This window comes from Amphiura filiformis, chromosome 14, assembly GCF_039555335.1.
Source record: "Amphiura filiformis chromosome 14, Afil_fr2py, whole genome shotgun sequence".
NCBI classification, from domain to species: Eukaryota; Metazoa; Echinodermata; class Ophiuroidea; order Amphilepidida; family Amphiuridae; genus Amphiura; species Amphiura filiformis.
This window is the reverse complement of record NC_092641.1, coordinates 9,861,857-9,884,356: the sequence shown is the minus strand read 5'-3', so window position 1 is coordinate 9,884,356 and position 22,500 is coordinate 9,861,857. Positions and strand designations below refer to the sequence as shown.

General features: G+C 37.9%; 1 protein-coding gene and 1 long non-coding RNA gene across 2 annotated transcripts in view; both read right to left on the bottom strand.

The window, feature by feature from the left end:
• LOC140169173 (protein mono-ADP-ribosyltransferase PARP14-like) overlaps positions 1 to 19,970 on the bottom strand; it is a 38,049-nt gene extending 18,079 nt beyond the window's left edge. Inside the window, exons 1-11 of the mRNA XM_072192429.1 lie at positions 19,898 to 19,970; positions 18,765 to 19,478; positions 16,843 to 17,091; positions 12,655 to 12,915; positions 10,730 to 12,421; positions 9,538 to 9,939; positions 6,765 to 6,833; positions 4,719 to 4,840; positions 2,790 to 3,029; positions 2,269 to 2,490; positions 1,696 to 1,801 (exon numbers count right to left, since the gene is read on the bottom strand). Of these exons, the coding sequence (XP_072048530.1) occupies positions 1,696 to 1,801; positions 2,269 to 2,490; positions 2,790 to 3,029; positions 4,719 to 4,840; positions 6,765 to 6,833; positions 9,538 to 9,939; positions 10,730 to 12,421; positions 12,655 to 12,915; positions 16,843 to 17,091; positions 18,765 to 19,478; positions 19,898 to 19,970 (4,150 nt within the window). The remainder of the gene's footprint in view (positions 1 to 1,695; positions 1,802 to 2,268; positions 2,491 to 2,789; positions 3,030 to 4,718; positions 4,841 to 6,764; positions 6,834 to 9,537; positions 9,940 to 10,729; positions 12,422 to 12,654; positions 12,916 to 16,842; positions 17,092 to 18,764; positions 19,479 to 19,897) is intronic.
• A 1,292-nt stretch (positions 19,971 to 21,262) lies between these two features.
• Positions 21,263 to 22,500, bottom strand: part of LOC140168915 (uncharacterized) — a 4,817-nt gene continuing 3,579 nt past the window's right edge. Inside the window, exon 3 of the long non-coding RNA XR_011861284.1 lies at positions 21,263 to 21,356. This is a non-coding gene — a long non-coding RNA (uncharacterized lncRNA). The remainder of the gene's footprint in view (positions 21,357 to 22,500) is intronic.

The window sequence follows — 22,500 nt, the reverse complement described above, 5'->3', positions numbered from 1 at the left end:
AACTCCAAAACTTGGTACTTAAATGAAGCAACATAATTTGTAGATCTGATAATACTAGGGAGCTGGTTCCAAATGGGCACCATACGCTGAAAAAAGCCCATCTTGTGGCACTCAGTTTTAGAAAGCTGATTTACCAGCAACAAAGGATCAGAGGAAAATCTGGTGGTGGGACGGTCTTTGTTAATACCATTAAAAACTACATAATCATCTAGATTGATGTCATATAATCCCAGATTGCACTTGAAAAATATATTGAGATCAACATATTCTCTTCTAAAACTTAATGGGAGAAGAGTTAGCTCTGTTAACCTTTCTTTGTACTCAGCCTCGGATAATCTAAAATGAATTTAGTTGCCCTTCTCTGGACCCCCTCAACTTTCTGGATGTTGCGCTTTGAGGTACCACTCCAGAGGGGACTGCAATATTCCAAATCACTACGAACCAAGGCTGAGTACAAAGTCCTGGATACATTACGAGGGGCATTGAAGCCAATGGTGCGTTTAATCATACCAAGTTTTTTGTTACACTTTTTAACAACCCTGTTAATGTGATCATCCCAAGTGAAAGACGAGGAAATATCAAGACCAAGATCTTTAATGGAACTAACACGGTCTAGAATGGCACCATTCATTTTATAATCATGACGAATTGCCTTGGAGCTGCACAGTGGATTAATGAATTTACTTCCGCCCGGACAGCCAGGCAGCCAAACAAACAAAGAAACAACCAGTCAACCATCTGGATGATAACATAAGCCCCACATATGTGTGGGGGCAAAAAAGTAAAAAATTTGAAAAATGCCACTGGATTAAAAAGTGTGCGGTATTTGGTTAAAATGTTTTTTGTTTTTTGTTGAAAGCTGAAGCAACATCTCGTCCTCCCACAACTGTAAAATCACTGGCGTGTGACCATTGATAAGGACTCATTGGTTATTTTTGTGAATCGAGTAAAATGTAGTTGCGCAAAGTCAATGTAAATCTAAGCAACATGAAAATCAAATGTTTCACCCCTTTTTTTGCAGTAATTGACAGTCTTAGTCGTCCACATGGCCACCCGGGCATGGCTACCATTCCTCTGTATGCTGATTTCAGCTCTCCTCAACATGACAATTAGATCACGTCTCATGAGTGGTCTGTCCTGCCTATCGATGTCAACTTGTGCAATTACGTATCTCTGGAGTTCAAAGGTCTGCAGGGGGACTTATGAAAACCTTCAATTTTAGATAACCCCACAAGAAGAAACCCAGAGGTGTAAGATCAGGAGATCTTATGGGACATTCCACATGGTGATTCAAGATTGTCAAAACAATTCCACAATGCGTTCTGCAATATTATGAATGTGCTTTACATGTTGTTTTAATTGACTTTGCGCAAATGCATTTTTACAAGGCTCACAAAAATAACCACCGAGTCCGTATTAATTGTAACACGCCTGTGATCTTGCAGTTGTGGGGAGGGCAAGTTGTTGATTCAGCTATCAACTAAAGCATTTTGATCAAATACCTCATACCTTATTTAAGATTTCTGTGATATTTTTAGGGTTATTTGTGCCCGTGCGGCCCTATTTGAAAGACCCTTGGTGAGTTTTTTGGTCGCCCTACTGTACAAAAATAGTAGTTTCTTGGTTGAGGTTATTGTTCAACATTTTAAGCGGTAATATAATGAACTACCTAATAATAACGAAGATGATACTTACTTGGTTTAACTGATGATGGTGTATATCCACTTGCCACAGCTGGTGTTGTTTGCGAGGTCGTTTGTAATCCATGTTGTACATGAATCTGCATTACGTCTTTAAAGGCCTGGAAATAAGCAATGTCATTTACTATGTTAAAGATAGGATCTAAAACACCAAAATTGGCATGCTCGTGCCGCCCTCTCTCTCTCTCTCGAACTCTCTCTCTCTATCTCTCGCTCTCTCTGCGAAGGTATAATTTTTTTGACGTGATGAAGTTGTAATTCTTCTCGTTTTGATAATTGGCCTTAACTCAAGAACCACAAGAGCTATGGAATTATAAATGCGATTATTGGCTTCCATGACTCTTTTCTATATGACCAATGTAAGAATTACGTTGCATTATTTTTTTAGTAAATTGGCTAAAACTCGGGATCTTGTCAAAAATTCATCACTTTTTTCACGGAGCATTTTATTTCATCAACGTACGTTCTAAGAAACATAAAAGAAAAACATATTTATCAAATACTTTACAATTTTAATTATCTACAAAACCTATACTTTTGGTTAGTTACAAGCTATCTCAGACTATACCTTGATAATTTTCCTGTCTTTTGGATACTGGATAAATCGTATGTCTTGCAAAGGTCCTCGTGGATTATCTTTGCTAAACAGTATTGCTGCTTCGTACATCATTCGTGCTACGTCATTTGGTGGGTAATCTAAATTTCCCGTCCCAATGGCTGGTACTGCAACGGATTTCATGCCTTTGTTGTCAATATCTTCAAAGATGTCTTTCACGGCATTTACAAACTCCTGTATCAAAGCATTAAGTCGCTCGTTAAATACAAAACTTTCATTACCCCATAGTTGGGACCCAGCCTTCCACAATGCCTCTAAAATGCATTTAGGTCTTCTATGGTGGAGTTGGAGTTGGTGTGTCATTAATGACATTGATATCAGACTGAGCAGGGAGCTACATAAATTAGATCAAGCCCAACAACTCCCAATACAGCCCTAAATAAATACCCGTGCACACATCTTATCATAAAAAAATTTGTAAAGTTGCACAAGCAATCTTCATAATAAGTACTTCTTTCTTTTTCACTTTTTACCTTTTCGTTAACGTCTTTATTGGACTCATCGTACGCTGGACAAACGAGATGGTAAACTGTTCGGCATTTTAACTTTGCTGGACCTGTTGTGATGAAACTCCAGCTGTCAACATTTCCACCTTGCAGTTTTGTATCACATTCTTGTTGAAGGCCTTTACCTGCTACCGCCAATATAGCTCTGGACACAGCACCCTGATTAAGGTTGAGTTTACTTCCAGCGGTATTTACAATGACATCCACCTGTATTTGATTAAAGGGTGTCTCCGGTAATCATAACATTATGCCTTTTATGTTAGAAAAATAATTATGAAGCACGAATCACATGGTTTTATTTAATGCCCAATGGTTATTTGTGCCCAATTGTCGTCAGCCTTCATTGTATAACTGGGACGTCATTGCACTCGACAATTGCGACGCCCGGGAATTTTCAATATCGCGTGTTGAGAGCCGACTGGGTTTGTTTTTTTCGTTTTTGTGGTCAATATGAGTTTGTTTTAAATAAAACCATGTGATTCGTGCTTGATAATTATTTTTCTAACATATAATCGGAGCAAGATGAATTTTTTACCCTGTACAAACAAAATGTGCCGTTTTGACCCGAAAATGAAGTTTTTGTAGAATAACTCTGTAACGATAGGTCATAGATAGCACAAACTATACATTATTGAAATCCTTGTGCCCAGAAAAATAATTTGTTGACAAGATTGGAGCATTTTCACATTTTACCCCTATGTGACCTTTCTTGACCTCTAAAGTCATTAGGGGTCCAATCTGAAATACCTCCACATCTCAAAATCATCTTTGGACCATGTATTTCATGTGTGGACACTCTCATGCTTTTATCCGCAAAGTGCACAATGAATCAGTTTAGCAGCTGTACTATTCCATGGTATAATCGATTTGCTATTCACTGTCCAAGTGACGTAATAATTGGATTAGCTACCATAGCAATGGATGAATACAATGTTTGACTATATCGCCTTGCGTTACAACGTTCACGCGGTGAACCATATTATTCTGATCGCTCGCACCTGTAAGATAAAAGGTCTGATTTAAGACCTCACTTGTTGAAATTGGTTGGGAATTAAGGACAATAACGGAATCAAAACTTTTATGTCCCAGTCAATGGAAACCACGGCGCTATTTCTCTCGTTCGACAGCGCTTCGTGTACAAATCTATAGGCATGTAATGGAGCAAAACTGTCAAGGACCTACGACGCAGCAATCAGGAAACTACCCCGGCGACTCTCCTGTGACGTCATACCATCAAGTGTGTCACAGGTCAATAGTCAATAACCTGATCAGTCAGCCTGATGATGCGTCTTGGATGAGACGCGATACTCTTGCTATTAAAAATAATAGTAAAGTCCAGATGAACAGATTTAATATTCATTTTATTATGTTTATCTACCTGGATAACTGAGAATATTCACAAATTTAGCAAAACTGTAACTTTGAATTTGCTTCTTCCTTGTGATTTTGATCACTGTGGCTATATTTCTTGACCGATTTTAACGAATGAGGTCTTAAATCCGAGCTAAGAGATGCAGCTATCGGATTCTTGTTCTATGACATATATGCCATTTTAGGATATACAGGGGTAAAAATAATTGGCACATTAATTGTTTTGCAGACTGTATGTTCAAATACCAATGATTTTTTAAAGACTACAGTTTTCAAAAAGGTTGGTTACATAAAGCATCCATGTGGGTACCTGCTCTGAAACGATCTAGTTCGATGTTTTTGGTGATGGTGGTGCATGGTGGGTTTTTTGTGGGGTGTCTGGTGTGTGGGGCGTGGGGGTGTGTGTGTTGGGTGTATGTTTTCTCCCTATTGTTTTTTCTTCTTTTTTTAAAACTTTTTGGTAGGATTATATAGAAAAAGAGGGGGATAAATTCAAGGGATTTTGCGCACGATGATCATGCTCACCTTCTCTTTGGATAAATTTGCCTTCTTCAGTTGAATAGTCTTACCCTCTGCTGTTTTTATTTTACTACTATTTGCGGTTGCAGTTACCGGTATAGCTGCAGGTATTCTCCCATTTCTTGCTTCTAAGTAAAACAAAAGAAAGAAAGGCAGAAGACACGTTTGCCATGCTAGATTCTTATGAGCTGGAGCAATTTTCAAGTCAATATAATGAAAGTCAACATTGCAACTTTTAGTCCAGGAGCTAAATCTAATACGGGCTTTAATTAAGGATTTAGTTCAACACCAATGTCTACCAATTTTGTTACCATGCTGTGTTAGGATAGACCCTCTAGATCACTGCTAGAGGGTAGTGGACTCAAATTGTAGAGTACGTTCTTTGCTAGATGTCACGAAAGGTCACACAGTGATAAAAGAAAAATTGAAAATGCTTTGATCTTGTTGAGAGAGGATATATCAAATTACTCGTTTGATGACAAAGATTAAGAAAATGTATTGTTTGTGCCATCTATGACCTATGATTATTGAGTTATCTTGGGCAAAATGACATATTTTTGGTTGTACGGGAGTCAAAATGTCAACTTACTCCGATTTGGACAAACATGGGGACAAATTACTCATCTTCATACAAGAATCAAGAAACTGTATAGAACTTAACCAAACTGTTCACTTTACTTGTTATGTGCAATGGAAGTCAGAGATCAACAGTGGCCGATGGCCACCCAATAGACTTTGACCTTGTCTGCAAGTGAACACAGCAGATAGGCAAAACTATTCTTTTTCTGGTTCTTTTCAGCTACACAAACAATTTGCTACCATTTGTGCTCAAATCGGAGTAAGTTGAATTTTTTTTATTCATGTACAACCAAAAATGTGTGATTTAGGATTTTAAAAAATAAGGTTTTTGTAGGACAACTCAATAACGATAGGTCATAGATAGCAAACTATACATTTTCTTAATCCTTGTCATCATACGAGTAATTTGATATATCTCAACAAGATCGAAGCATTTTCACTTCTTTCATCCCTGTGTGACCTTTCGTGACCTCTAAAAAACGTTCCCCACAATTGGAGTCCACTACCCCCTAGCAGTGATCTAGAAGGTCTATACTAACACCTCATGGTAACAAATATTCGTAGACATGGGTGTAGAACTCGACCATTTTTCAAAACCCCTTGCTTCTAGACTATTTTACCGAAATAAGAAGTTATCATTGCAGAAAACATTTAGTTCTTTCTAAAATAGTACGATACACTCAAATATCTCTGAAACAATATGCAAAACACAATTCAATTTAAACTGTAGTCTTGGTTAATGGTATTATAGTTATCAAATTCATGTAGCATGTTGATTAATTCACAAACTATTTAATTTTGTACAAATTGAGGGCGCTAATTGAAATGTAAAACATGTTTAAAACATTATTATACACCGTGTAGCTCCGTGTTCGCCTGTTATGATATATCTATTTGTTCATGTTCTTCATATCATTTATGAGTTTTTAGTCTTTACCACAAATGTGCAAATTATGCTAAAAAAAATAAATATCTCCCTCAATGTTCTAGTTAATAATGACACAAGTTTATCTGATCACTGAAACAGCGGTGGCTGAACAGCCGTGTAGAATTGATGTATTTTACGCTACGAATGTCTTCTTTCCTCTTTCAGAAAAATACCTTGCTGCAAACTTGACATAAGCTAGATAACATATGTGACCCATCATATCAAAAGTATCGACAAGTGTCCTTTTGACAAACTGAGATTTGAACATGTCCTTAGAGAGCAAAGTCCAAGTTTTAAAATGATTTAATCTTATTGATCTTAACTGTGAATTTCGAAAAAAATACTCTTGACAATATCACAAAAAAATGCATCACATTTTGCAAAGTTATTTTGTCTGTATCTCACTCAATATAGGCTATTCTAACCTTATTGTTCCTTTTGATATGATGGTATAATAGTTTTGTCTCTGCCTAAAAAGGATTCAAAGAGTGCTTCTTTTGTGTGCTTTCCTACAAATATTTTAAAACGCGTTTTTAATCAGTTACCTTGAACGGATGTCTCGGTGTCAGCTCTGCTGTCACGGTTTTGAAATGGTAACAGTGTCCCACGTACATCTGTGGATGGATAATTTATCACTTGACAAGCTTAACCCCCTGGACACTACTGGTCATCTAACAGCATTTCTGATTGGTTGATAACTTGAAATGCTCATTTCAATTGCCAATTATGACTAGGCTTTGATCTATTCATGGTCAAACTTGCATTTATTGCAGATGATCTTATTAATACCCTCCTTGATTGGTTCAAAAGTGGAAACAATAGTCATTTTGCCCAATCGGCAGGTAGTTCTCACAGGGTAACACTAAACGAGTAACATCTTCAGGGCGAAGAATCTTGTTCCTGATTTCTTTGCAATACAATTAAATTCAAATCATCACGATGACCCGTTTATAGCCACCTCCATAAACTCCACAATGAAGTTTTGATATTTACACAGCCGTGACGTTAGTCACGGCTGTGTCTTTTTTCTTACAGGATCTTCTTCTTTTTTCTTCCTTTACACAGCGGTTGACGTTAGTCACGGCTGTGTCTTTTTTCTTACAGGATCTTCTTTCTTTCTTCTTCTGTCGACCATTACATTTGCTCTAGCACTGACATGCTTACACCGATTTTGACCCAACTTGGTCACAACTATCACTGACCATGCCCCTACATGTCACATGAAACTCGTGGGGTCAAAGGTCACGTAGGGGTCACAGAGGTCAAAAACGTGATTTCAACTCAAAATGTTACTTCTCCCACAAATTTCACAGGACAGTGACGCCACTTGCACACATGCATTGTTATTACCCAGTGTCTATAAATCATACACAGATTTGAGGTCAAAGGTCATTAAGGGGTCACTTCCGGTATAAAACCAAATTCCTTCAAAAATGTTATTAGCTAAGAAAAACATAGGAGAGTGACGGTATGTGCACATATGAATTATGTTAACCTAATGTATATGTGGTATTTATTTGTTTGTGGTCAAAGGTCATTAAGGGGTCACTTCCGGTATAAAACCAAATTCCTTCAAAAAATTGTATAAGCTAAGAAAAACAGGAGAGTGACGGTATGTGCACACATGAATTATGTTTACCTTATGTATATGTGGTATTTTTGTTTGAGGTCAAAGGTCATTAAGGGGTCACTTCCGGTATAAAACGAAAAATCTTCAAAATATTTTATGTCTTTTTTTCTTACAGGATCTTCTTCTTTCTTCTTTCTTTAAACAGCCGTTGACGTTAGTCACGGCTGTGTCTTTTTTCTTACAGGATCTTCTTTCTTTCTTCTGTCGACCATTACATTTGCTCTAGCACTGACATGCTTACACCGATTTTGACCTACCTTGGTCACAACCATCACTGACCATGCCCCTACATGTCACATGAAACTCGTGGGGTCAAAGGTCACGTAGGGGTCACAGAGGTCAAAAATGTGATTTCAACTCAAAATGCTACTTCTCCCACAAATTTCGCAGGACAGTAACGCCACTTCCACACATGCATTGTTATTACACCTAGGTGTCATTATCATTGAGGTATAGGACTTTTTATTTTTTCGGAGAAGAGCAGGTAAGGCAACTACTTGATTATATTTCTACATGTTCAGACTACATACTCTGAAAATTTTAGAAAATTCGCACGAGTCCGTTTTTTTAAATCACATTTTGTTCCTAAAATGGGGGTTATAGCGCCCTCAACGGGCACTCTCTCCATAGAGCTACATGTAAAGACCAGTTATAGACAAATGGCCCTAAAATAAAACGGACTCGTACGAACTTCTTCAAATTTTGCATATGATGTAGATTTAACATCTGGAATGTAATGCAAGTGATGTCGTTGCTGCTCTTCTAAATTCATTTTTAAAATGTCCGCCCCAGACCAAGGTGATTACCCAGTGTCTACAAATCATACAAAGATTTGAGGTCAAAGGTCATTAAGGGGTCACTTCCGGTATAAAACCAAATTCCTTCCAAAATTTTTATTAGCTAAGAAAAACAGAGGAGAGTGACGGTATGTTCACACATGAATTGTGTCTATCCAATGTATATGCGGTATTTTTTTGTTTGAGATCAAAGGTCATTAAGGGGTCACTTCCGGTATAAAACGAAATAGCTTCAAAATACTACTTCTCCCACAAATTACGTAGGACGGTGATGCAAGTTGCGCACATGCATTGCTATTACACAGTGTTTATGAATCATACACAGATTTGAGGTCAAAGGTCATTAAGGGGTCACTTCCGGTATAAAACCAAATTCCTTCAAAAAATTGTATTAGCTAAGAAAAACATAGGAGAGTGACGGTATGTACACACATGAATTATGTTTACCTAATGTATATGTGGTATTTTTTATTTGAGGTCACAGGTCATTAAGGGGTCACTTCCGGTATAAAACCAAATTCCTTCAAAAAATTTTATTAGCTAAGAAAAACATAGTAGAGTGACGGTATGTGCACACATGAATTATGTTTACCTAATGTATATGTGATATTTTTTTATTTGGGGTCAATGGTCATTAAGGGATCACTTCCGGTCCAAGACAAAAAACATTAAAAATGTCCCTTCTGTCACAAATAACATGGCAGAGTGATACTATGTGCACACATGCATTGACAAAAGGCAATGCCTGTGGGGTTTTCGTAGATTTTGGGGTCAAAAGTCATTAAGGGGTTACAACACGACTGTGTTCGTGGTCTTAGACCACAGCTAAGTCTAGTATGCATTATATTTTCATGTTTACTTGAATGTTTACGCAATTTAGGCCACACCTACCGTTTATTGCATCCTTGAAAGCTTTGCAGACCTCCTCTTTGATGTTGGTAAAGCGAACCGTGCGAACACTACTGGCACCGGGGTGGTTAGTGAAGTGCTCGGCTGTAGCTCGAACTATAGTTTGAGCGCACAGATCTACCGGGAAGCCGTATATACCAGAACTGATTGCTGGTATAGCGATAGTGGCAAGACGAAGTTTTCCTGCTTCTTGAAGGACGTTGGTGATGGCGTCATACAGAATTTCCATTTCTTGATTATGGCCACCGCTCCACCGAGGTCCCACTACATGTATGATTTTCTTGCAATGAAGATCACCAGCGCCAGTGACAATCAGCTCTCCAGAAGTAAGCTCACGTATTCCGTTAATGATTTTGTAGCTCTCGTCTTGAATTACATGCCCACCTACAACAGAAATAAGTTTTCCAATGAATATACCTTGTACTTTTTAAACACACATTCAATAATATTTTATTAAACCATTATTTTCCCTACGTGACCTCAACGGTGCAAGAAGTTACATTCACAAGGGCAATTATTTATCATGGAAATAACGCACATATAGAAGGCGTGGATATTTCATTACATGTTTAGTCTTCATCGGTTGGTGTTTAAAATTGAATTTCCGATTTCCCAGGAAAAGGTGACTGGCAGTGGCGTAGATTTCTTTTTGACATGGGTGGGGGGATGGGGTTAGAAAAATAATTCTTGAAGTATAAGTGAATCCTGTACCTTTTGGCGAAATAATAAGTTTATGGTACAAATGCACGCGAAGCGCGCGAAAAATTGTGCTATTTTGAAGCGTAACTGATTAAATATGGTGTAAAAGTGTAATAAATGCTCGCGGAGCGCGCGAAAATTTGCATTTTTGGGGTGAAATGGGAAAATATGTGTTAATTTTGTCAGAAACCCATATTCAGCTGTCAACATTGGCGGATGATTGTATGGACCATCCCCCTGGCAAAATATTGGGGGATTTATCCCCCCATCCCCCGGGATCTACGCCTATGGTGACTGGGCAAATTTCTAGACACCAGTCAAACGCGTGTCATATGGGATCCACCCCGCTTTGGGGGATTAGGCTGGTGGCTAGCAAGTAGGTGTCCTACCAGTGCTATAATATGTACCGCAATATTTATAGACTAATTAAAGAATCGATATATTTCCAAACAAGAAAACATTTAAAATAGCTTACCTGCTTCTACTATGGCTAGGGCCACGCCACCTTCGTGATTCATTTTGGTGTTAGCTGCATTCACTATACCGTCCACATTTTCCAACGTCAAGTCTCCAAGACACACCTGAAGAGTTTGTCCCGACGGGGTTTTGCATTCTTGGAGTACACTCGGATGAGTGGATGGTCCGGTCACACCTGTCGGTGTTCGTCTTTTTCTAGAATGTTCCTTCTCGATGATTTTTATGTAGCATTTATGTCGTTTTTGAATTGGATCCAAGAATGCTTGGTCATCCTGCAACGCGTGAATGCCTGTCCTGCTTACCGGGTGAGATTTTTCGATGATCTTTTGAATCTGGTCACGAACTACTTGTATCGCCATCTTGACGTCTTCTGCTTTTCCTTTGAAAGATATTTCAGGCTTTGGTTCATATTGCCAGCTTACTCTTACCGATCTGTGAATTTCAATGTTTCCAAAATGTATTTGTAGATACCGTACTTGTGCTTCAGTTACGGGTTTATCATCATGGTAGGAGATGAAGTACTCCTTCTCAGCATTCGCTTGTACATATTCTGCGATACTTTTCTCAATAAGACCAACAGTATCTCGAAATCCAGCAATTTCAACACAGCCACGTCTGGGATCAAATTGCACTACTGTTAGTGATTCATTCAGCGACTGAATGAATTTATCTCCATCTTGATTTTGAAATACCGACAATTCTTCTGGTTTACGGAATCCCAATTCTCTGTATTCTATGTCTTTTTCAAGAAATGCACAAGCGTTCTTGGCAGCTGTTTCCGTTTCTGCCGTTACTTTTACGGTATCGTCTTCGACGCAACTAGCTCTTATATCTTTATCTTGAAAGATGTCGCAAATTTCACTTTCTGCTCCAATGACAAACGCGACTTGCAACGTATTCAGTTTTGGCCTGCGTGAAATCAAATTGTTCAAGGTTTCCGACACCAGTAGCCTTGCTTTACCAACAGCGGTCGTTTCCCCTTCCAACTTTACTCTGCGTTCCTCTTTTTGTAAGGTAGCCTTAACGTTAGGGTATTTCTGTCGCATTTTCTCTATGATCCGACACGATTCGAATTGCTTAATCTTGGCAGGCTTGAATCCGATAAAATCGGTGGTCGATTCAATCTTACGCTGAGCAATTCTTTTTTCTAGTTCTTTCTTAAACGCAGCTATCATCTTTTGTACGTTATCTCTTAATCCTCTCAAAAGGAATTGTTGTTTTCCATTGATCACACTGATTCTAACATCATGTTCAGCGTAGATATTTGCTACCTGCGTCATTATCGCCTCAAAGTGAGGTCTGTCAGTAGGCGAATATAACTGCTCATCATATTGGTTATAGTACTGCTTTACTAACTGGAGAACTTTACTGCCCCACTCTTTCCAAGAAACATCTTTCTCTTCGTTGATGACAGGTTCGATACGCATTTTCTGTTGGTTCTCATTATAAGGCCAAACAAACTGCGCGTTTTTCTGCAGTAGCCGAGCTTTAAGTTTTTCGCGGTACTTTGTGTTTTGCATGATGAATTCAGTAATACTCAACTTGACATCAACGGTAAATGGTGCAGGCAAACATCTATCGGGCATGAACGAAGCGCCTGTAGAGGATCCCAAGCACTCACTGAATGCCTCTACAGTCAACGCAGTGTTTTCGAAACTTAAACGTTCCACTCGTAGGATTCGGTCAACATCTAAAATAATTATAATAACAATAGATTGCATTAGCAGCAAAGTACACAAAAAGGAAACAGACTTTCCCAACTCCTAGGGAGAACTATTATTAACTGAATAACAGAAGTAATGTTCGCAAAGAGTATACCGCAAAGACAAAATATATTCCGGTAAAATAAAACCTTTAGCCCCTTATTTACATGCCCTATAATACATTTAATTTCATATCAGCACGCAAACAATCAACTCCTACCTGCAATGTCATTCAAGAACACTAGTGCTTGTCTGTCAGGTTTCATGTGGACAGCACTGATGTACTCCGCAACCTGTTCTGCACTCTGCTCTCCTTTTTCTTTTTCAACAATTTCTTCAAAGAAGTACTTGATTGTGTCCTTGTGAGTGCCAGATGGTATTCCCTTAACCAAAATGCAGTCCGATTTATACACGGGTCTGGCGTCAATACGTGTATTTTTGAAGATCTGCCCTTTCAGTCCTCTGAGTGTTTGCCTAACATCTGTAAATAAGATTATTAATCGGAACTATAAATGAAAATATGCACTTTTAAGATCACCTGTATACACATGATGCAAAATCTGGTCACACATGCTGACTTTCCATTGAAATATACAGGAACACCTTCTGCTGTGTCAAAGGTAACTTTTCCATACTTCTCATCTAATCTGAAATGGCAGCGCCCATTTGGTCTCGTGGGTAAAAAATAAATTGCCTTTTATAAAATAGCCTACGTTACTGATCACTGATGGGAACTTTTTGTTGACGGTAGATGATGCGTTGGTGCGCACTTAGCATAGACATAACTACTCAGTTTTATAAGCCGCTATTGTAAGCCGCAATATATATATTGTCACGACAGATATCTTATTTAAATTGACATATCATTAATGTGAAACTTCGTCAAGAAGCAACGGAGATCAGTACAGTAGCGACGGGGAGGGGGGCACAGGGGGCACGTGCCCTGGGCGCCACCCTTAGGGGCGCCGAATTGACCGATCCAGCATCGATTCTGCGCCCCCTCCTAGCGATGAAAGTCAAAATTTCCACGCATAAATTCAGTACATGATCATTTGAAAGATCATTAATGGTAGACGAGGTATTGTTGGTCGAAGCAACCTAAAAAGAGATTTTCATTATTTAGATCAATATACCGTAAACGTTCGCCTAATGGCGCACCTGGGCTCCTTTACATTGGGGTAAATTTCATGTACAAATAGAGAGCTCCCTCCTAACAAGAATTAAGGGCATGTGCCCGTATTTACTGGTGGGATTTTTATGAGAGGGCACTTTTAATTTGTGTCTAAAATTCCAGTTATGTCAAGGGAACCCATAGCGCCATTAGGCGAACGTTTACGGTATTATTGAAAAATAACACCTTGATGTTTTGCAAAAGTTCATTCTACAAATCGTATACTTTGCAAACTTGCTTAATTTATTGTTTTTAATGAGTTATGTACGTTTTACAAAAGTGTTGTTGTTTCAGCCCTCTTTACAACGTAACTCAAGAACCGCAGCACCTATAGACTATGCCATAGTCGATTTTTGATAAATAAAAATATGTTATTAATCATGATGAACGCATTCAGTTGAACTCGAAATTATACTGATATTTTATTGCATCAAAATACTAGTATAAAATGGTTATGAAAAAGTTTATATAATAATTATATTTGTGACAGTAAAAGTAAAGTATACGTAGGCTTATATTATTGATTGCAACATATCATAATGGCATAACTATAATGGCACTTCAATACTGAACAATTCTAATTTTAGAATCCGCCAGTTTATTACGAGTTAAAAATCCGACTATGGACTTTCACTTTTAAGCAGAACTTTACCCCGGCACTTCGTTCTCTAAAACAAACTGTCAATCATACTTGTTTATCAATCAAATATAACCACAAGACTAAGCATGGTGGTACAATACGCGCTAGATGCGTACGTTCATTTACCAACTTCCGCGCCAGCACAAAAGCGCCGCATTCCATAGATAGATGTGTACCATGTATAGTTAATGGTAATGGTACGTGTCGGGAGGATTTAAACAATAACGAGATCTGGGCGACCAATCACAAGCCAGATCATCATTTAAAGATGCATTACATCATGACCAATTTTAGTTAGGCCAGAAATTGGCCTAACTCTCCATAGAGTCCCGTGTTAAAAATGTTAACCGCAATCCAAAGTCAGTAGTCCACTTGGGAAGCTAACAAACAGAGGGAGTAGGGTGACTGAAAAGTGTATTTAATTCTGCTTGCATTAACGATACTCATGATAATAACAATTTGCATGACAGTTGTAGTGTAAGTGGTAATGATTTGTCTGATACAGATGAGAGCTCTGATTACGTGCAACTTCAAAATGAAAGGGCTATGCATAATCATGTTTACTCTTTTTTAAATCGAAATGGTATCTTAAATGTTCATCAATCAGGTTTTCGTCCTGGTCATTCTACCGAGACTGCTCTTGTTGTCATGGTTGACGATTGGCTGACGAGCATCAACAGCGGTGAATTGACTGGTGTTGCCTTTATCGACCTTAGAAAAGCGTTCGACACCGTAAATCATGATATTTTGCTTAGAAAGCTCTATTATATTGGGGCATCTGAAGATACAGTTAAATGGTTTGCATCGTATTTATCTTGTAGAAAGCAAAGAGTTACTTTTAAGGGTATTGTCTCTGATTCTCTTGAAATAAAAGTTGGTGTTCCGCAGGGCAGTATATTGGGCCCATTATTATTTTTGATTTTTATCAATGATATGCCAAATGTAATATCACATGGGAAAATATCTATGTACGCAGACGATACCACTCTGTCTGTCAGTGGTACTGATACTGATATTATTTCTAAAAAGCTCACTGACGATCTTTCTGCAATTAAGGCATGGTTAAATGTAAACAAATTGTTTCTTAATACTGATAAGACAAATGTTATGCTCATTGGTAGTGAGCCTAAGTTACGCAATGATAAATGCTCTGCTTTTTCAGTTTCCATTGATGATTGTCAACTTGTAAGAGTTCATAGTGCCAAATGTCTTGGTGTAAAGATAGATTCTAAATTACTTTGGCACGATCATGTTAATTCAGTCATACAGAAATTATTTTGTAAAATAGGACTCTTGAGACGTCTAAAAACATTTCTTGACGTTCGCACTCTTAATGTTTTATATAAGGCTCTTATCCAACCGCAATTCGACTATTGCAGTGTAGTTTGGTTTGGTCGCTTCAATGAAGATGTACGTAAATTATGTGTTTTACAAAAGCGATGTGCTAGAATAATATTGCGTGCCAACTACCTTACGTCTTCTGATATAATGTTTCCTATATTAGGATGGGAATCACTTCCAAATCGTGCAATGTATTTCAAATCACTGTTAATGTTTAAATGTCTTAACGATATATCACCACAGTACCTTATCAACAGGTTTTCTTATGTACATGAAAAACATAATGTGAACACCAGACAAGCTGCGTCCAATTTATTGGCTCTACCGCCTTGCACAAATGGTTATGACACTGGGTACTTTAAATCATCTTTTTCATACAGTGGGGTTGAGGTTTGGAATAAACTGAGTAATGATGTAAGAAGTTCTATAAATGTGCAGACTTTCAAGCAAAGGTTCAAGTCTTAAAAAAATTGAGCATGTACTTGTTAATGATGTATTTCTTTCTACTTTGAAAATTGTATATATTTCTGTATTTTAATTTTGTATCTAATAGTTGTATATTTTATATAAATTGCATGTTGAAGATTGTTGCCTTTTAATGTTATGTAAATGTATTGCAGGGCCCCATGTAAGACCAGCTATCGGCTGAATTGGGCTACCCTGGATAAATATGAATAAAATAAAAATAAATAATAAATAATAAATAAAAGATCAGTTACGAAAATCTATCAATTGTGCACAAATTAATTAAATCAGAGTTTTAAGCTTAAATGCAATATCCAGAGTATGCACAATGGGCAGGTGGACTACGGAGTAGTCTACAGCACCTATAAAAGTATATCTGTGATATTTTAATTCTTCTACACGCTCGCTATGAATTGAGCAATGCAGTTTTTGCTAAAGCTCACTACCATTCGTAAGATGTTGTGAACTACCAAATCACAACAGTTTAAAATAGTTAATAACCTTAAGACCGATATTCAACTTCATTATAACCAAAATTAATGATAATGAGTGAAAATAATTGGGTATGTGTCCTTAGCCCTGGGCACCACTGACGAACATTTATATTTTACTTTCACGAAGATTAATTTCGTAAAGGAACAAACCAAAGATTAATGAACCAAACTAGATTCATGTGGGGGTGTGTATGTCGGCGGGGGAGGGGTACAAATCCCGATTACGTTTGTAAAAAATATCGGTCCGAAGAGAACTTGCAATATATTCAGGCTTTTGGGTTGTTCCCTACAACGTACCTGCGATGTCCATTGGATAGCGTACTAGGGCAACGCCATTGTATTTCTTGCTGTACTCTAGGATGGGATCTTCATGAATTCCAGTCTTCGCTTCAAGAAAATAGAACAAGCTCTCACTATCTGTAGTTGGCAGTCCAGTAAGGAGAAGGCATCGCTTGTCCATTTCAGGCGGTGTTTTTTGTACTGCTTGTACAACTTTGAGTTGCCGGCCTTCTAGGTCATGGGATTTCTTCAAAACGGCCTCCACAACTATAAAAATAATAATAATAACTAGTCTATGAACTGACCTTGACCTCGGATGACGATTTATTACTCCTGAAGTTAAATCTCAATCGGTAAATGTGACCTGACCTTTGACCTCAGATGACCTTTGCGGGTGTCAGGGATTGTTTTCCCTGAGTTCCAGCCTGATCGGAGCAACTTTAAATTTGACCTTTGACCTTGGATGACCTTTGCGGTTTATAAGTTTGGTTAGTGTTTCTTGTGGCTAAGTTTGGTCGCAATCGATGCAAGCGTCTGGCATTAGTAGCATTTTTGGTTCTACTAAATAAGATTTCCCGCAAAAGACACTTCTTCGACCTCCTTGACCCCTTTGTGACCCGCACCCCTCAGGGTCATGTGCAATGTACTGACAAGTTTGGTCAAATTCGGTTAGAGCTAGAGCAGGAATGTTGGCATGTTGACAGGAAAGGGCAGAAGAGGAAGCAGAAAACCCCAAGCTAGGTAATAATAATACTAATAATAATAATAATAATAATAATAATAATAATAATAATAATAATAATAATAATAATAATAATAATAATAATAATAATTAAACATGTTCAGCCATGAAAGTCATAATAAATAATACCTTATTTTCAATGGGGTCCTTGAAAAGGGACTAAAATTTAAAAAGGCAGGCACATTGTAACGATGATAATAATCATGATAATAATGATGAAATAACGGAATATTTATTCGAAGTAATAGGAAAACTCTCGTTAGCAAAACCGACAGTATAGTAGTCATTCATAACCTCATTAATAAACGCGATACGTGCGATCCAATCATATTTTATTATTTGTGAAAACGCGAACGCAAATCGAGGTCATTAATATCTCACAATTGACCGCAAAATGCGTAATTGTTCCAATGTCGCACACATTATTGACTTCTGCGTGCGCCGTATTGTGCGCCCAACGAACTGCGCGCGCGCTGGCTGCCGTATTTGGATTGCGCGCTACCATATTTGCACAGATTCTGATACGCACTTTTGTTATTGGTCGTTTTGTTTTAGCCTGATCGATTTTGGGAAAGGGAAGATGTAAAATTGTTTATTTTTACAAACTTTTGAGGACAATTTTGTGTTATTTTGTAAAGTTAAAAGATCAAAGTGACGGTTATGTTATGAATGAGGTTAATAACTTTGCATCGGTAATATGTCGGGCATTGTGAAAAATCTAAACATTTTGCTTTGGACCTCGGAATATCCCTCGGGGCTGCGCCCTCGGGATATTCCTCGGTTCCAAAGGCAAAATGTTTAGATTTTTCACAATGCCTCCAAATAACCGATGCGCAGTTATTAACCTCTAAATAATCATATAGATTGTAACACCTTTAACTACGACGGGTGCGCTTGTTCCAATCTACAACCAGGACTGTACCGGGACCATCGAACCAGAGGTGGCTTAACCGGGACAAATGCGCGGAGCGAGTAAAAAATTGCAATTTCAATGCTAAAATGGGTCAGCATTAGGACACTATTGTGGCTAAAGAAAGTTACACATTACAACTTTTCGTCAATTTTGTCACATATTTTGAGCGGGGTGGGGCTTGCCACCTCGCCTGAGCGGTACGCCTTTTCATTAGCACATACCCTTCATACACAAACATGAACAATGGAACGAAATCTTATATCATCATTCAGTAACAGGGCCTACCTTTTGAATCCGTAAAAGTAATGTTGATTTTCCCTGTTCTTGGGTCCTCTACGAAGCCGCCTTCAGTGATTGTCCCTCCAACTAGCTTAGCTTCTTTTGTAAAATAACGCCTGACGGTCCCTGCGTTCTGGTAGCCTGACACATCAATGCTTGCGTGTTGCTCAGCGATTCCCGTATGTCTGCTTTCACCGTCCAGTACTGTTATTCTTGATGAGTCCGATTGATTTCCCGCGTGATCTGGATGTGTTTCATAGTCGGCCCTTAAAGGAGCAATATTGGAAGGGCGTGTTTCAAAGTCGGCTCTCAATGGTGGAATATTGGAAGGAGTAGCTGTATTCCGTGCTCCTATTTGCATTGAGCATGTTGAGAAGCTCTGTGGAGATAAGCTTACACGTGACATGTCCATCATGGAATCAAAAGGAGTTGCTTCGTCGTCATCGCGTTTATGTTCTTGACCAGTACTTTGCTGTGGCGAATGTACAGAATCCTGATTTGAAATATAAGGATGCGGATCTCCTACATTAGTCGATGTCAACTTCACATCATCAAAACTTGAATACCTTTGGGCACTTTCCGTCTCAGCAGGCCCCAATGGATTAGAGTACACTGGCGGTACATGCTGTTCCAAAGATACCAGTTGCTGCTGTTGAATGCTTGGATATTCAAGTTCCTCACTTGGTTTGTTATCTTGAAACCTTTCCGCCCTCGTTGCTCCTTGAAATAAGAAGAAAACAACTACAATATATTTGAAATAATTCACAAACCGGTAGGCTACGATGATGTAACATGTACGTTTTTTTTCTTTTTTTTTCTATACCGTCAGAAACTGTCATTTTAATATTCTAATTCCTCAAGTATCACGAGATGGGATGGTTTCTGCTATTTTATAATTATAGGAGTTATAACGGAGCACCGAGGTCGTCCTTTGTACTACCTGTGTTATAGCTATAGTCGTGTTCACACGGTCGGACACAAACTATTACCGCTAATAAATCACTTATTACCGGTAATAAGTCACTTATGACCGACAGTGTGTGAACACGACTTACGGCCGATTGATTGCTGGGGGGCCCTAAGCGAAAGCAAGGAATATTAATCCTGGAGGTGACACTAATATTGGCATTAATTCTGACCACAATCATTTATAAATTTAGTTTGGGGCGGCGTCACAAACACGTCACGCGTAGTTTGTAATATGCCCGACATGTCTCGAATCGGCGATTCTTGGCTAAAAAGGATAGAATATAGAATGACGAAGTTTACAACACAATACAAGATAACGTCGATTTTTAAGCGGCTTTAATCACCCAATTGGGCAGTCACAACACCAGTTTGGTGCGCCGGGGACCCAGTCATGACCGACTAAATTCTGACCATCACTTGGCTCGTTGGATTCGTCTATAGAACAGAGGCATATTGTCATACACGATTTCTTTTATGTCTTTCGCATTACAATCAAGCTCAAGTATTAAAACCATATTATAACATTTGTTGAGGAGGACGCCCTCAATATTTTTCAAAATTCTGTTTTTACACGATTATTTTATACTTTATTAAACCAACATACCCTGCAAAAATCAAGACCCTAGGTAGTTTTGTCAAAATCCGAGATTATGAATAAAACACAGGAACCGTCGTTTTATTATTACGATGTAAATATTAATTAATCGAACACATAAGCGATGTTCATAACACACTAAGTACATGGCGTGCGGGACGGTGATCTACACAACAAAGGATCGTAAAGTAACACGACCGAAGGATTGATACGTATTGGTATAGTACTTCTTTGCTTTTCCTTGGTCGTTCAGCTCAAAATCAACAGGGGATATATCTGAGAGTAAAAGCTAACATTTTATGGCAAAGAAATACCAATCTATTTTGTATGAAAATTTTAGAATAATGAGCGAAGTCTGTGTTGTCTGTGTGTCCAGCTATGCGTTTCCTGAAGTGGATAACAAATAAAAACAGCGAGTGGATAAAAACATGAGTACTGGGCAACTTTGGACAGTGTCAAACATGTTTCATCAAGATTTTGGCTACCTGCACAATTTGAAATGCAACGTAATGTCTACTCAGGATTCGTTGCTGCAAATTATTTTTGAACTTAAACTTAGCTTAAACTTGGTGGGTGGAATCCTTGATACGAGCGGAATATGTGCGAGAAACAAAATCGAGGTCATGGTCACATAGGGACTAAATTTAAACTTCGTTCGATTGGGCTTAAACTTGGTGGGAGCATTAACAAAATCAAACCGAGGTCACTCCAGGTCAAAGGTCATATGAGGCCAAATGTGTGCCCAATCGGTCTAATGTTAAGCAATATTATCGGTAAATTCAGAAACCTTGGAAGTGATCTTCAAGATAACCATGATATTAAATTAAGAAACTTGTTGGCTTTGGAATTCAACTCCTCAAAGCCAGCAGAATATCTCTATGAATATTAAGTTTTGCTTTTCCTATTTCTACAATCTCTTTATTCATCTGAAGCCAGATTACCTCCTTTTCTGTGACGTTCTTTTTTACTTTTTTTCGACGTTTTTTGTTTTTCTTGTCTGCAGCTGATGTTTTCCTCTTCCGAGTAGATTGTATCTGTAAAGAGAGGTGAAACAAAATCATACAATATCTTTGAAACTGTATTCTTTGTTCTAGGTTAAAAATAAGAAATTGCGAAAATGAAATTAAGTAAATGCCCACCAAGATGTTAATTAGAGAATTAAAGTATATATTGTTTTGAGATCCAGCTGTGTCTTTATCGCCTGATATAACAAGGGAGATAACATTAGTTTAAGGTGGTACTACACCCTTGATAAATTTGTGACTATTTTTGCATTTTTCTCAAAAAATAATAACACACTGGTAACAAAAGTTATGTATATTATAGGGGCAAGGAATTCAGTTACTACACTGGAATTTCAGTGACTCAAGACAAGTGGTACGTTATTTATGATAAAGAAAGAGGTACAGCTAGAATGTACCTCATTTCTTAACATATATGTGACGTGTCATGTCAAATGGAGACACTTTTGGGCAGGATCGTAAATGGAGAAATAGAAAAAAATCTACAATTTGGGTTTTTTGCGAATTTGTGATGTTATTTATGTTTAAAATATTTCCTGATAGTTTCAAACCGGAATATAAACTGGCATCTTGTATTTTTTGAGACATTTTTGAAGGTAATTCCTACTCTCAACAGTGTCAATAATATTTTTAAAGGCCGATATCTCAATTTTTAATTTTATAATACCATAACTTACGGACTCAATATCTTTGCTTTGGAATGTCCGATTTCTTTGGGGAAAACGGCGTTGTGGAGCAAAATATCTCTATCTTTAAGATATGTAAAAACCTCAAAAGTGTCTCCTTTTGACATGACACGTCACATATAAAGAACCACTTGTCTTGAATCACTAACATTTCAGTGAAGTAATTGGATTTCTTGCCTCTATAATTAATATACATAACTTTTGTTACCAATGTGTAGTTATTTTTTGAGAAAAATGAAAAATTAGTCACAGAATTTATCAGGGGTGTAGTACCACCTCAAGTGGAAATACGAGGTGGCACGCCAAGTTGTTCCACATAAAACTAATGCTATATTCGTGTTACATCATGTGATAGAGACAATACCTTTATTTTATTATTAAACAGATCACCCGTAAAATTGGTCAAGTTGTTTACTTCAGTCTGTTTAATAAATGTAATTTACGTCCACTCTTTGTGACCATTTTATCAA